We start from the raw sequence: 16,404 nt of genomic DNA, 5'->3' as shown, positions 1-16,404 counted from the left end.
ATGAACTATGCTCCAGATCATGCAATACAGCAGCTGTTGTCATCTCCAATAATTTTGAACTTCTAAATGCCCCTAGTCGAAACTTTCAAGACACAGTTTTGCTGCCAATAAAATCAGTAAGAGATCTAGTCTGCCCTCAGTAAGTTTGCAGATGACAAGCTGGGCAGGAGTGTCGTCATGCTAGAGGGTAGGAAGGCAATACTGAGTGATCTGTACAGGCTGGATTGATGGGCTAAGGTTACTTGTAGGAAGTTCATCAAGGGCAAGTGTATTTAGGTCACAACAACTCCATGCAATGCTACAGGCTTGGGGAAGAGTGTATCAAAAGCTACCCAACAGAAAAGGACCCAGGGGTGCTGCTTGACAGCTGGCTGAATATGAGCCAGCAGTACAACCAGGTGGCCAAGTAGGTCAACAGTATCCTGACTTGTATTAGAAACACTGTGGCCAGCAGGACCAGGGAATGGATTTTCCCCCTGTACTTGGCACTGGTGAGGCCACATCATGAATACTGTGTTCAGTGTCAGGCTCCTCACTACAAGAAGGACATTCAGGTGCTGAAGCATGTCCAAAGGATAAAAAAAGTGGTGAAGGGTCTAGAGCACATGTCATATAAAGAGCAACTGAGGAAACTGGGTTTGTTTAGCCTGGAGTTAAGAAGGCTCAGGGGAGATCTTATTCCTCTTTACAACTACCTGAAAGGATGTTGGTAGGTGTTGGTCTCTTCAACTAAGTAACAAGCAATAGGACAGGAGGAAATGGCCTCAAGTTGTGGTAGGATTGGTTCATATTGGATATCGGGAAAAATTTCTTCACCAAAAGGATTGTCAAGCACCGGAAGTGGCTGCCCAGGGAAGGAGTTGAGTGATCATCCTTGGAGATAATTAGAAGACGTGCAGAAGTGGTGCTGGGGGACATTGTTTAGTGATGGACTTGGCAGCACTAGGTTAATGGTTGGACTCTGTGATACTAAAGGTCCTTTCCAACCTAAATAACTTTACAATTCTAGTATATTCTACACCTGAAGGGAGAGTGCAGTGGAGACAGGCTCTTCTCAGCAGTGCCCAGTGACAGCATCAGAGGCAATGGGCACAAACTCAAATGTAGCAGGTTCCCTCTGCACAGCAGAAAAGACTTATTTACTGTGAGGGCAACTGCCCAGTGAAGTTGTAGAGTCTCTTATCTTGGAGATACTCAAAAGGCACTTGGATACAATCCCAGACAACCTGGTACATGTGGCCAGTTTAAGGAATGTTGGTTTAAGCAGATGTTGGTCAGTTAGAGGGTAGAAAGACTCTGCAGAGGGACCTCGACCGACTGGACAGATGGGCGGAGTCCAGTGGGATGGCATTTAACAAGTCCAAGTGCCGGGTGCTGCACTTTGGCCACGGCAACCCCATGCAGAGCTACAGGCTGGGGTCAGAGTGGCTGGAGAGCTCCCAGAGAGAGACCTGGGGGTGATGATTGACAGCCGCCTAAACACGAGCCAGCAGTGTGCCCAGGTGGCCAAGAGGGCCAATGGCATCCTGGCCTGTATTAGGAATAGTGTGGCCAGCAGGAGCAGGGAAGTCATTGTGCCCCTGTACTCTGCATTGGTTAGGCCACACCTTGAGTACTGTGTCCAGTTCTGGGCCCCTCAGTTTAGGAAGGACATTGAGACACTTGAACGTGTCCAGAGAAGGGCAACAAGGCTGGGGAGAGGCCTTGAGCACAAGCCCTATGAGGAGAGGCTGAGGTAGCTGGGATTGTTTAGCCTGGAGAAGAGGAGGCTCAGGGGTGACCTCATTGCCCTCTACAACTACCTGAAAGGTAGTTGTAGCCAAGAAGGGGTTGGTCTCTTCTCCCAGGCAACCAGCACCAGAACAAGGGGACACAGTCTCAAGCTGCGCCAGGGGAGGTTTAGGCTCAAGGTGAGGAGAAAGTTCTTCACTGAGCGAGTTATTCGTCATTGGAATGGGCTGCCCAGGGAGGTAGTGGAGTCACCGTCCCTGGAGGTGTTCAAGGAGACTGGATGTGGCACTTGGTGCCATGGTCTAGTCATGAGGTCTGTGGAGACAGGTTGGACTCAATGATCCTCAAGGTCTCTTCCAACCTTGGTGATACTGTGATACTGTGAAGGAAGGCAGTTAGACCAGATGACCTCCAGTGGACCCTTCCAACCTCAACCATTCTGTGATTTTGTATAGCATAAAAAGTTAGATATAATTTATGAGGTGCCAGAGATCAGAGTATAATTAGGATCCAAAACTGAAGCAAAATCTTTATCCCCAATGTAATTTCAGCATGTTATCTAATACTATACGTGAACAAAACCAAACAAGCTCTGAAAGCAGAGAAAGCAGGTTGCTCCAAACTGTCCCAACATCAGATAAGGTAGTTCTTCAAAGCCAGTAATTCGGGAACTTGAAGAATTTAATGACCAAAGTGTTTACAGTGTCCAGGAGCCAAGGGGGAACAGGTAAGTTTCTGCATTAAAAACACTTTTTTTACACTGATCTCGGATGATCTTTCCATGTCACAATGACAAATTGCACCAGTGCAAGCAACTTCTCTTTTTGCTGTCTCTGAAGCTACTCTCTAGCATTTAGCTAGTCCTATCTCAAAGGCAATAGAAAAGCTGTGCTTCTGAGATTTCTCAGTCATGGTTTCCAGAATAAAGGGCTTGCTTTTCCCAACTTTTCAGCTACATTCTGGAGCATCAACACTGCAGTTTCTTTTTCACTGAGCTTTTATATGATGGTAGTATGAATTCAGATGTTCTTATAAGTAATATCTTCTGTTGTCCTTATGAAGGCCATATTATTTCATGCCCAGTTTTATGAAAATCAAAGAACAGTAGTCAAGCTTTGTTGTTAGGATCTGGGGGCAAAAGATGTGTTTAGATTTCGAAATGCATTTAATAAGCACTGTTGCACCCTAGCTGAGTTTTCATAAGAGGAGAAAGAATGATTAAGTAGGCTGTGTTAAAGGAGACAGAAAGACATTTTATATTGACCAAGCAATGAAGACTGTGACCTTCAAGGCTTTGTGCCAATTCAGTTGGAAAACAAGTTTTAAAAAACTATGCTAAATTTTAATCAACTACCTCTTTGGATAAGTGTGAGAAGTTTTAGCCTCATAGGATTCTCATTCAGTACTGCTGCATAGATGAAGTATCTGATTTTTCTATATATCAAAATAAATTGCATTATTAATCTCTTCAGCCTTTTACAAGTTAATACTTTTTTATCTGCCCTCCTATCCTGTTGATTTTAGAGGAGTTTCAGTACAAAACAAACAACTTGGACAACTACTAACTTATAACAGTGCTAGATATGTAATTTTTCTTTATGTATTTATGGTCTTAATCTATTTCAATACTTAGAAGCATTATTCCCACTAATACACAGCACTTGTTTTATATTTTCATTACTCTTTAGTAATGTAAAAACAATGCAGAGATATCTGAATTCAGACTATCTGCATTTCAACGTTAAGAGACACTAGGAAATCCTGATGTAAGACTGTACAGTGATTATTTAGGATAAATTTAAAAGCAGCCTTAACACCCTACCTTCCCTTCCTCAATCTCCACTTCATTAATACTTTTAATTTTTTTCCTAAGGTAAAATTAACGTCACTCTTTACTTTCTGTAGTTCCTGTTCATATGTTTCCTGGTACTTTGTAGGTGATCTTCCTGCGAGGAATCATTTCTCGCAACATTGGCTACTTTTTAAAACAAAGTAGTACCGAATTAGTTTTGCTGATTCTTACTCAATACAAAATATCTTTAACTTACATTTAGCCTCCTAATTCACCAATCTTTAGAATATTTTTTTAACCAACCTTTGATGAAGTCTCCCTGGGCATGCATCATGAACAGCACTGGCAGTTTCATAGCTTTAATTTTAACCTTACATGAGTGAGAACCTAAGTATTTTGTAAGTAAACCACTGCATTTTGGAATGTTCTTCCTCTTACTGTTTAATACATGCTGTTTGTTTCAACACTAACCACAGTGAAGAAATCTTCCATTTAAATTTTTTTTTAAATTATTATAACACTATAAATTTTGTCTCTTTCGAAGACCTTCTGCTAACTGAATGACATTTTTTTTGTTCACTTTTCTCACAGTAAATCACAGGTTCTTGACCTGGTTTGATTTAGAACTAATTCTGTTCGAGGATTTTACTTTTCAGCTCAGTCTCTTCTAAGTAATTGAACAGCATGTCTTTGCAGATGGTGTCTGCTTGTAGTAGTGACAGTTCAGTGTTTCAACTTTGTATCAAGGATTGGCATGCAGACCAAGCACGTTACTAAATCTTGTGAATGACTTTACAGGTGCAGAGTAAAAGCCTGAGCTGCAAAGAGGAGCTCACAGGTGAGCCTAAACTGACCAACAAGGCCTTCTATCCCCTATACATCATATTTTGTATAAAACTGAGAGATTATTCTCCTTGAATAGCCAGCATCTGAAGAGGGCTCTGTCCATTCTAATTTGACCCCGATCCACAAGTTCATGAATCCAGCTCCTGAATCTGGTTCCTATCTGCTGCTGAGTCCAGTCTGGGACTTCTGCCATTCATTAAGTCTCTCTCCCTTACTCCCATTTGGAAAGGGAGAGGGGTTAATAGAGAGAGTCTGTCACTAAACTAGCAGCCAGCCTACCCCTAACTGTCAACAGTTCTGAAACAGGCATTTTGGCATCAGCTCATGGTGCAACAGCATCTTCACTGGATTTTCTGTATTATTTCAGCTACTGGAGCTGTTAGCCGAGTCTTACATTTTCAGAGAAACATAATAACCTGACATAGCCTGATTTATTAGGAAGCAAGCTGTCCTCAGTCCTTTAACTCTTCACTGTCATAGGATTTTTGATCTGAAATATATAGCTGCCCAGGAAATTTCTCATTATCTGAAATCACAGAACACTGGAAAAATTATTCACATTCATTATGTAACTTTTTTTATTATACTGTTGAAGATTCTGTCACCTTTCTTACTCTCTTACTTTAGTATTATTTCTTACATCAGTTCATGAAAATGAATCATTTCTACTTAACAATTTTTACAGCACCATATACATAAGTGGAAAGAATCAACAGTTTTCTTGGTCAAACTTCTCTAATTTTACTTAACTCCTTTAAGTCCGCAGTTGTCAGTTGTGGAAGCAATCACAAATGCAAAACCAGGCAACAACAAAACCTGCAATTCCTTGAGGTGGTGACTGCTTCTAAGGCCCATTTCTCACTTTCTAAACCTTAACATTTTATGTGCTTTCATGTGTGTTATGCTCAATGTGCTGGCTCATTGCTTTAATTTTAATCAGTGCTGATTGTCCCTATTAGAAGTGTGAGAACCCTCAGTTTTGAATCTAACTTCTGTGATTTCACTGATCTGCCTCATTAGCACTTAAAACAGACTGTAATGGATAGTATAGAAAGAACAATAAATGGCAAAACAATCATGAAAGTTAATACTTGAAATAGTATTAAATGGAAGATACCAGACCATGAGGTCAATGCTACATGCCATTGGTAAAGTAAGATGGATGTATATGAACATGATGCTATGTTTTATTATGGAGAGTACAAAACTGCATTTCTTTTTTTCTCAGGATGCAAGATTCCACTGAGTACAACTAAGAAAATAAAAATTAGGTTATAAATAGAAAACTGTAGTGACATGGAAGAGTTTTGTAACTGTTGCTTCAATTTTTATTTTTTATTTTTTTAAATAGGGAGTAGTTGTAACAGCAGATTTACACATTTTGAACTCAGAAGTCAGTATCTGTAGCCATTTATAAAGAGCACCTAAAGGCTCAGTTAGGTTAGAGGTTAAGCCTCAGTTCCTTGGTAAATATTTTTTCAGAGGATTAAATCAAACACCTGTGGAATGGAACCATGCATATCTGAGACAAAAGCTGAATGAATGACAAGAGGGAGGTACCTGGTTAACAGAAGCATCTGTATTAGCCACAGGTGAGGGAGAGCGACAGGCAGGTGGAGAAGAAATCTCACTGTTGGTTCCCTCCTCCCCAGATTCCTCAGTAACAGGGGAGAGCAGTGTGTGACAGCGACCAGCAGTCATCTGCCACAGGAAAAGCATGCCCAGAGCACAGAAGGGAAAACAGTTACCTCAACTTAGGTTTGACTTAAACTGAGATCAAAACAAGAAAAAATACAACCGCGTGGCCAGAATTACCATGACATTATTCAGTCACACTTCATGCTCTAACATTCACTAGTTTAAAAACCTGCTTGAATATCCTTATTTACTTGACATAGTTCAGTATGAATATGCTCTTCTGTACCTTAACAAATTTAAAATAAAATGTGTTGCAAGCATCACTATCTTAACAAATTAGAGTCTGTGTAGAAGTGTCCAATGCAATCACTGTTATATATGGAAATACTACGGAGAGCTACAGAATAATGCAGTACTGGCCTCAGTATCCAGGCCTGGTTAGAACAACAAGGAATAGACTTGAAATATAAACCACACATAGTCCAGTAGCAACACATTCTTCTCACTTCCCTAGTGCTGTTATACAGTGATAAACCCTGAAATTTGTGCTGTTTTCACTCAGAAAAAAAATCCAGTAGCATTTCTAGTATGTTTGTAATGAGATCAAATCAAGCAGAGTAATTAAAACGTAAGGCCTACAGTAGTATTTATCCAGCTTTCATTTTCAACACACTCATCTGAGAATATAGCAGCATACTGTCAATTATCACACCAGCATTTTAAGACAAGAGCTTTAAAAATAAGATCTGTAAAAATCTACACTGCAACATGTTACAAAATAATATTTATTCTGCTTTCATTTTATTCCTGCACTAATAATAAGCTGACAGCTACAAAAAACATTATATTTTCATCATATTACAGGCACCTTCCACTGGTATTTGTCTGTTAAAATAGCTATGTCCTTTATCAACAAGTCTTGAAAACTTATATAAAGCAAAATACAGTAAGGGGAAGCTGCAACTTGTTTTGTTTGCCTCACTCCAGCCATTTCAAAAGAAAAATGTAGACATGAGCTGCGGCAGTTTGCTACACAGGAGTGTTGCAATGATGCAAAAGCAAACAGCTCAGATAAACAGCACTGAGATAAATGTATTACTTACCATAACCACCGAGGGATGAGCAGGATGTGCTGGGAGCAGGTCTGAATCCAGCTCCTCCATTCCCTCTGACAGCCCCTCCACTTCTGTCACTGTCAGCAGCATGGTGGCATGTTTTGCTTTCATTGTCAGCATCTTGCACTTTGAATTCAAAGAAGCAATTTGCTCCTGGTATCCTTTGATCTTCTGAGCCAGCTCCTGAGGAAACATTTTTTTTTTTCCTAATACATTTTTTTTCCCCTAATACAGAGGCAGCCAATAAAGGCCACAGGACCTTCAGTTTCCATGGTGAAGGAAAGCTCTCCCCTCCAAGCACAGCCAATAACATCACAGCATTGCCTCTCAGAAACCCTGCATAAGCTGCTGCACTCGCTGACAAGCAGGATGTTGATAGTGGAGGGAACAAGTCAGGCTGCGTCTGGCTGCACAGCTAAACCACAGAGCTCAGAGCGTTGAAGCAAAACCAGAGAAGTGCAGCAAAACACTCTGCATGTTAATCACAGAGGGGAGGGAGGGACATTTCATGCTTGCTTGTAGTCTGAACCCAGCATGAATTCTATAAGCTTCACACTGCAGCAAAGAGGAATGTCTTTCCCTCTTCCTGTCCTATTTTTTCCGCTGTTCTATTTCCATTTATGAGGAAGATGTAGCTTCCGCGCATAGTACATGCCATGGAAATGAGGTCATGCAGTAACCACAACTGTAAAAAATGCCCCATTCAGCTAGTGCCAGAAAGAATGAATTGTTAAACAGCTCATGAGATCTGACAAGATCAAATGTGATCAGAAACAATCAGTCACATAATAAGATTAAACACATACTGGATAGCTTTTTAAGAGTATTCAGAGAATCAATATTTTAACATAGTTTTGGTTTTGTGTAAGTCTTCAGACTTAAATGTGAGCTGCACACCAGGACTAACCTTTCTTTAAAAAAAAGCTGGGACACCTACCCTATAGCAGACTAGATTTTAAAATACTGGAGTTTATGGCTATGAAATGCTCTATCTGCGTGGCCATTCACCATCATAATTTTAAGTTCAGTCACAGAAGAAAGATGGAATTGGATAGCCTTTGAAACTGGTTTGTCTTTTCTCCTCTCCTACTGTGAACTGCTGCCCCGTTCAATGTCCAGTTTCAAAGCTTCCAACTAATACACTTAAAAAATGGTGGAAGATTTTCACATTTCTGCCAAATCTATTGTTCCATCTCTCTACAAGTTCAGTAACATGATAGCATTTTGATCTATAAAGTAAAAACAACATTTGTATAAGTTTGCCTGCTACATCAGTGATTATTTATTCAAATATATATTTCTGCTATATTTTTATATCTGCTTTTATTTCTCCAATAAACATAAGTTTTGAAGGAAAAATATAGCAACAGAAGCTGCAACATCTACTAGCTACAATAATAAATTATTACAATAGCTTCTAAAAGGTAAATAAGATTACTGCTTCATCTTGCTAAAACTAAAAGATTTCCACAAAATCACAGTGCAGGATAGTGACAGTGAGAAAAGCAGAGTTAGAAATGGAAGTACCACAAAGATGAGGATGATATTTTACTGCCTGGGTTTTAATTTTACCTAGTCACTATCAGATTAGCAAAAAAAACTCCTTTCTCAGCAGTCCAAGGCTTACCTTGGAGACCAAGCAAATCTTGATAAGAAAACACAAAACTGCAAACAAATCAAGCCATAACTTTAATGTTTAGCAGCTGGAATGGTTATCTACTCTGTTTGGCAAGTACCGGTCATTCACTAATGTTCAATGAATGACTTATCTGTGTCTCAGTGGGAAATCATTGTCATTCAATATATCCACTTAACTCCATCAATATTACTGAGATGCAATAACATTTGTGGCATCAATATCCAATGCACTGACTATCTAACATGCTTCTCTCAACTCAAAACAAAGGAGGCAAAATTTTGACTGTGAAAAAAGTAAAGCATCTTATAAGTGCAATGTACTACGATGCACTGTTATCCATTAAAAATATTCACAAGTATGGAGATATTTGCTCATATTCTTATCTGAAAGTCTCATAAAACACAATTCAGTAAATATAGTTCCAGACCATTACTAGTTCCATACATCCACAGTAACACAATCTTCCTACAAAACAGGGGGTACTTTCCTTTTTATTTTGCTCTTATTTCTAAACATAGCTACTACAAAGGTCCCTTTAAGCTTTTGTTCATGCAGGCTTCAACAGGGAATCCAGTGACATAAACCAGTAACACATGCAACAAGAATCTTGACAGATGTGCCTTCTGAAATAGCATAATAATATAAGCTTCAATATAGGCCTTTTATGCTAATGCTTTTAAACAGGTATTTAGCAGCCAAAGTAAGAGTGAAAAATACACATCTCAGTCTTTCCTTACCCCTAAATGTGGAAAGTTTGCAGCTGTGAAACCTTTCCACTCTGGTTGATCTCAAAGTGCACAATAAAGTAAAGCTGCTGTCTTCTTGTGGATACAGAGGACTCCTGGCTACTGAGCTTGCTCAAATGCAAATGAAACTTCAGGCTGCCCCATTTTAAATTGCTTCCTTCCTGCAGCATTATTCCTTCTTCTAACAATATTACCCTGTAAAACTCATGTCACTCACCTGAATTTGCTGTTCCAGAGCATTTGAATTGCGAATAGTAGCATGATTAATTCAGTACTAAAAACCTGAAGTGCTTGTTGAAGCAAACTGCTCTGCATTTATAGTAAGGAACTTTGGTAACAACTGGATAGAAAATGAGCAACATGGGTAACGTGATTATGTTCTATTACACAATAGCAGAGACCTTAACTCAAAGATAAAGAAATGGTGCCATCTGGTGCCAAAAGTGACACACAGAGCTCAACGGTGCATTTTCTACCCCACAAAGTATACAACAGACAGGGGAAAAGGAAATGGGCTCAGGAGCTCCCACACCAGCACAGCAGGAAGGCTGTAGATAGACTACCCCAACTCCTCCGAAGGTTGATGATCAATACATTTGAGGGAAGGACCTGTAACTCCAGAAGCCAGAACTCTTCCCAACACTGAAACCTTTGGCGTGATTATTTCACTTTTCTTCCAATTTGCTGTGGTTCTTAGAGTTTTTTTAACAGTGTAACTGTGATGGAAATAAGGGAAGCAGGATCAGGGAGGTTACTGTCCCTCTGTACTCTGCATTGGTGAGGACACACCCCAAGCTTAGTTTTGGGCACCCCAATACAAGAAATGCATCAAAGTGGTGGAGCGGGTCCAGAGAAGAGAATTAAGCTAGTGAAGGGCCTAGAGAACAAGTCTTACAAGGAGCAGCTGAAGGAACTGACCATGTTTAATATGAAGAAAAGGAGGTCGAAAGGAGGCTTTAACACTTTCTGTAACTATCTGAAGAGAGGTTTTCATGAAGTTGATGTTGGTCTCTTCTCTGATGCAACCAGTGATAGAACAAGAGGGAAACAGAGGCCTTAACCTGCACCAGAGGAGGTTTAAGCTGGAAAATTTTTTTCACTGAAAGGGTTTGTCAGGCACTGGAACAGTCTGCCCAGGGAGGTGATTGAGTCACAATCTCTGGATGGTGGTAAAAGTCATGTACATGTGGTGCTTGGGGATAGGGTTTGGTGGTGGACTTGATAGAGTTAATGGTTGGACTCAATGATCTTGAGGGTCTTTTCCAACCTAAAAGATTCTATGATTCTCTCTATACAAGAATCACTGAACTAGCAGTGATCACCTGACTAACTGCTTAACACTGATTTCTGGGCCACTCCTCAGACAAGTACCTATGTTAATTGCTCCTTAATTATGCAATGCTTTTATTTGCCACAATGTTGCCTGGAGATCAGGACACATCTAACTGAATAAATAGAGGAACACTTCCCACACTGTACCAATAGCGTGAGTTTTTCCTATCTGGTATTAAGGCTATCTGAAAAGCTAATCAGCTAGCTTCTGACTATTGCTTATGAAAAGTTCTTTGGGTCAATGAGCTGCCAGTGACCTCATGCTGCATTCTGCCTCTCTTACCTCATGCTGTGTAATCTGGACCTGGAGTTCCTGAATGTTGCTGGTTGCTATCGGCTTGTCTTGGATCTCACGATGGGCACTCTCTATCATTTGCTGTAAATGTTTCATTTCTTGCTCGTATTGTTCATACTGAACCACCGCTTCCTAGAAAGGGAGGAAAAAAAATAGTGTCAGGAAAAAATTTACTTAGTTCAAAGCATGACTGATTGACTCTCTAAAGGGAAGCAAGCTTTTTTTAATGTCTCTGGCACTTGCATCTGGGTAAGCAAAGCAGGAACAGAGTCAGGAAAAAGTGCATTTGGAAATACCATGAACTGCAAAGAACAGTAAATGCAACATGTCATTTTAGATATCCACTATAAGGAGCTAGAACTTCTGCTTCCAATGAGTATCTGCACCAAACTCACCAAAAGACAGCATTGCCTAATCTCATGGTTTTATTATAAAACATTTTCATCTACTTTTTCATTTCATAGCTCCATTTACAAAGTGGTAAGACTGTCAGAAAAAGTTAGATTTTACTGAAAAATCACCTCAACAAGGAATATGAAGATTGATTCAGACTATTTTCCAACCAGTGTAGTAACAGTTTACGTTCACCAGCAGTTTACCTACTTGGTCTTAAAACTTGTTAGTGTGACATTCATTCTTCCTTGTGCTTAAGAATCATTAACTGTCCTTAATGATTGAAAGTCTCTTCCATTACCTAAGCCTGAAGCTCTGTAGTTGTACCCTTGATCACTATGTATTTTTCCATCACTAAATGGCAGATAAGGAAAGCTTTTTTCTCTGCTTCTTTGGAAATGCTTTTGGAAATACAATCAAATAAAAATAGTTTTCTTGTATTTAGAAAGATCTGAAAATGCAAATCTAATAGCTGCTAAATGACTCCAAAATCAGAAAGCTAATACAAACAAATTTCAGCTAAAGAGGAAAAACTCCCACATTGTTTATTCTAGAAAGCTATTTAATTAGCTATCTAATTCTTTATGCAATCATTATGAGCATTTGATGTTGTAATGATATATTAATTCCATTAACTGATCATATATGTTATTAACTTGCATACTTGTAGAGTAGCTATTTATCTAGCTATTCCTAACAGCGTTACTAAAACCAGCAAGACTAAGCATAAAACTGAGATGAGACACTCATTAATAAATCAACCATAAACATGACCACAAATGTTAAAATCCTCAAAAACATGGGAGTCAGAAGTTACTGAAATTTAGCAGAGCTGTGAAATTCTCTGTTCTCCTCACAACTTGTATGGCACTGTTGAAGTTGCTTAGGGTAGTCTAAGGGGTGGAAGTACACTTGCCCGCATGATGTTGCACTGCTGAATGGCAGTGTGCTGCAGGCGGCTGGCCTCCTCCTGGAGCCGGAGGGCGCTGTGGCACATTGGCAGGCCGGTGACCACTTCTTCGGGAATCCTCAGGGCACTCTGACAGACTTGTACTGCATGAACTTTTGGCTTTAGTGACTCCATTTCGGACAACAGATGCTAGGAACAAGTGCCACAATAAGCCAGTTTTGCAGAACCCCCAGAGCAGTGCATGCAGCAACAAGAAAATAATGATGAGTTCAAGCACTAAAACAAATAGATTTGATTACCTACTTTCTGAATTTATTGTATCAGGACACAGCATGTCTGGAGTTGCTTATTCTGAAAGAAGTGGTCTTTTAAATATTAGTTAAGCAAAAAGCCTTTATAATGAAAAAGTATATCAGTACCTATCTCCAAGTACAAAAATATTTGTTAACATATTTGAAAATAATATATTTAAGAAATTTTAATGTTAAAATCTGAGTTATTTTAATGTTAAAATCTGAGTGGAACTCCCTGATGAGATACAGTAGCACATTTTAAAACCAGCAAATGAATCTCGTGTTCACAGCTTTCCTTTGAAAATCCAAACTATGGCTGAAAACGTTGCTTAAAATTAAGAAGGTAATCAAACAGAAAGAAACACAAAGACATGTTATTCCTTTGAATAATCACAAGCTGGGTGCCTTTCTTACTAGTCTCTATTCCATTCACAATGTCCATTTAAGCTGTCTGTTCATATGCATGAGAAGGGTCTAAGCGCCCTAAGCGCTCCAGTCATTACTGGAGAATAGATTGATTAGCATTCTTTGTATATTTATCAAGGGAATTCAATGTATTCACAGACAGAAAACAAAAGCCAGTTTTCAAAAAAGGCAAAGCTGATGAAAATGGCCTTAGTCAAATAGAAAATATTTTAAGTTTAATCATCTAGACAACGTGTGTACCAAACAGGGATAAAGAGACTGGTTGTCTTCTCCCTTCTCCTATATACCATAGACAGAAAAATAGCTAAGTGGGTCTGAAGCGGTTTGTGGTTTGCTCTTTATTTCTGTGCCTTCATGACATAAGGTGGATAACCCAATCAGATTAGGCCTAACAACTTATTTCTCAGACATCAGTTGAGGCCTCTCCTCTGCCAGGCCCTGTACTACTGGCAAAGGGTGCCTTTACTTTGCAATCAGCACCCAGTCAGATGCTCTCCAAGACTCCCTCTCTGGTCTTGTGAAATGGGTGGGCAAGGGCTACAGCCTCTTTCTGAGACCAGCTAGAGCCAGAACAAAGAATACACATAACCAGTAATGTAAACTCCATATTCTTTTACAATGGGTGAGGTGTTCCTTTTACACTCTTTTCTGCCTGAAATTTGACTGCCAAGTCCCTAGAATAAAATTGCATATTTTGATCAAAAGGAAAAGCTGTTTAGTAAAACAGGTTAGTTAAAACAGTCAGTTTTCAAGGGCAGACTAAGACAGTTGTATCTCCGTATTAGCTTGCAGCAAGAAACATTTCTTAAGCAACTTAGAAACATGTAACTTGAGTGTTTTTCTGTTTATGTGGCTGAGAAAAAAATAAATTCACACATTTCTAGTGCAATACAGAAAGCAGCAAGTTGGATATTTTTCTTGTTCTAATGCTGAGATAAAAAATAATAATTGACAAAACTCTAGTGCAAGACAGACAGCAGCAACATCTCATGAAGATCATTCAATTAAGTATACAAAAATGTAACTGGAGTTAAGGAAAATGGAATTCTCTTAGCTTTCTATTTGACTATTGGTGTATCTAGCAACACACTACCTCACTACACTTTCTCTAAGACGGTGGTAACAACCTAGACTTCTTTTTAAAGTACTTTAAGAACCTGTTGCTGAAATACACTAGACAAGTACTGAGTTTCATTGTTATTATTAAAATGGATGAAATTGGATGGGATGCACATTTCTCAGAACTGCATCAACATAAGAACAGACTCATAAGAATGATAACTTCAACTGTGACCTTTGAGGAGATGATTATTCCCACTCTGCCCTTTATTCCATGGCAGTAATTTGGGGTTAGGCTCTGAAACAATGCGCCACCTAAGAAACACCACTATTGGTCTCAGCAGCATTCATTATTCTTTGTGTAAGCTTGCAGTACTCAAGTGCTCACTTTGAAGTCCTAGCCCTTTACCTGTCTATGAGAAAGTTGCTCTTTCAAGCTCAAATGCCCCAGCTCTGGAGAGGTCAGTGTGGCTTGTGCTTGCTCCAGAGCAGCCTGCAGGGCTCTCAGCTCAATTTCAAATTTCTTCATGTCCTGTAAAAATACACATTTGATTCAGGCATAAATGAGGACTTTTTAAAAAAAAACCCACCCTATCATTATAAATATACACCTGGATTTTGTAGCTACATACCTTGTATACAGTGACAAAAATAACTCATAGTTTTAACAATTAATTTTATATGTTTAAAATATTGGATTAAAAAACCCTAGTCATATGACAGTCTAGAAAGAGAAGTCTCAAAGTCAGAGTTATTATTTGAAGTACTTCCTCAATCTCAGATATAGCATGTACTTCATAAAGCTAATTTCATGCAGTTCAAGGCCTACAAAGGAACTCAAGATGTCCTCTGTTCATCTTCCTGTTATAAGACAAGGCAGAATTGTTTTATCTTGATAGACTGCCCTTACGGACCACTAGCAGTGGAGTTACAGTTTTCTCTGCATACAACATACTCAACTATGTCAGCGCTTTTGAGTGTAAAGTCTTAGTTCTGATGGTCTGACATGAAGTTATCTTCTGCTGCAATTAACAACAGACATGAAGAACAAGTTATTTTTGTTTTTTCTAAATACATAATATGTTAGGCTAACCCACGATGATTCAAGAGCTGGAACACCTCTGCTATGAGAATAGGCTGAATGAGCAGGGGTTGTTCAGCCTAGAAAGAGAAGATGCCAGGGGGACCTCATAGCTGCCTTCCAATAGCTGAAGGGATCCTACAGGAAGGCTGGAGAAGGACTTTTCATAAGGATGTCTAGGAACAGGAAAAGAGGGGATGGTTTTAAGATGAACTGGATCTTAGGAAGAAGTTCTTCAGTATGAGGGTGGTGGGACTCTGGAACAGGTTGCCCAGGGAGGTTGTGGATGCCTCCTCCCTGGTGGTGCTTGATGGCCAGGCTGAATGAGGCCTTGAGCAGCTGGGTCTAGTTGAGAAGCATCCCTACCCACAGTGAGGAGGTTGGAATAGATGATCTCTAAGGTCCCTTCCAACCTATGCCATTCTATGATAATAACTTTTCATGCATCTTTTCTACAAATTTATACATGTATCACCATCACTACTATCCTCTACTTTTTCTCTAGTCAGTCCACATCTTTCTTCAAGTGCAAAACTGGACACAGCTGAAATCTCTCTAGTGACCAACAGGTACAAAATACCTTACAATTATATACTTCATTTTCTGTATCACATTTGGATTTTTAAAAAAATGATGGGAAATGGTTTTGTCATTTCTCCATGATCTGCATTGTTAAACTTGAGACCTCACAAGAGGATGTGGCAAGACAGTAGTTCCTTATTCAGAGGAACAAGTGCATGATTGTTCCTGCCTCAATGTAAAAATTTGCCCTGTCCCTGTTGAATAGCATCCTCATTTTTTTTCAGGTAGTCCCCCCACATTTGGTGCTGTCCAAGCATGCCATACCACCATCCAAACTCATTAATGAAAATACTGAATATTATCAGATCCAAGGGAAAACTCTGCAAAACACTACTTGATGTGTCCCTCCTTTTGAGCCATGTACCATTGATAATCACACAACTTCTCCAGCCAGCTTTACATCTACCTATTTTATTTTCAACTAGGTAAGCTTAGTAACTTTGTTTATAAAAATTTCATGCAGAACATTATCAAGGTCAAGATATAGATACACTGTACATTTATATACAAATCTATTTCATGTTGG

General features: G+C 39.3%; 1 protein-coding gene across 1 annotated transcript in view; it reads right to left on the bottom strand.

Annotated features, from left to right (window-relative positions):
• SYNE1 (spectrin repeat containing nuclear envelope protein 1) overlaps positions 1-16,404 on the bottom strand; it is a 259,224-nt gene that overhangs the window by 99,067 nt on the left and 143,753 nt on the right. Inside the window, exons 88-92 of the mRNA XM_054162702.1 lie at positions 14,625-14,747; positions 12,444-12,626; positions 11,123-11,266; positions 7,111-7,305; positions 5,930-6,070 (exon numbers count right to left, since the gene is read on the bottom strand). Of these exons, the coding sequence (XP_054018677.1) occupies positions 5,930-6,070; positions 7,111-7,305; positions 11,123-11,266; positions 12,444-12,626; positions 14,625-14,747 (786 nt within the window). The remainder of the gene's footprint in view (positions 1-5,929; positions 6,071-7,110; positions 7,306-11,122; positions 11,267-12,443; positions 12,627-14,624; positions 14,748-16,404) is intronic.

Source organism: Dryobates pubescens, chromosome 6 (assembly GCF_014839835.1).
Source record: "Dryobates pubescens isolate bDryPub1 chromosome 6, bDryPub1.pri, whole genome shotgun sequence".
Lineage (NCBI taxonomy): Eukaryota > Metazoa > Chordata > Aves > Piciformes > Picidae > Dryobates > Dryobates pubescens.
Note: the sequence above shows the minus strand (reverse complement) of the source record. Positions and strands in the feature narration are given on the sequence as shown.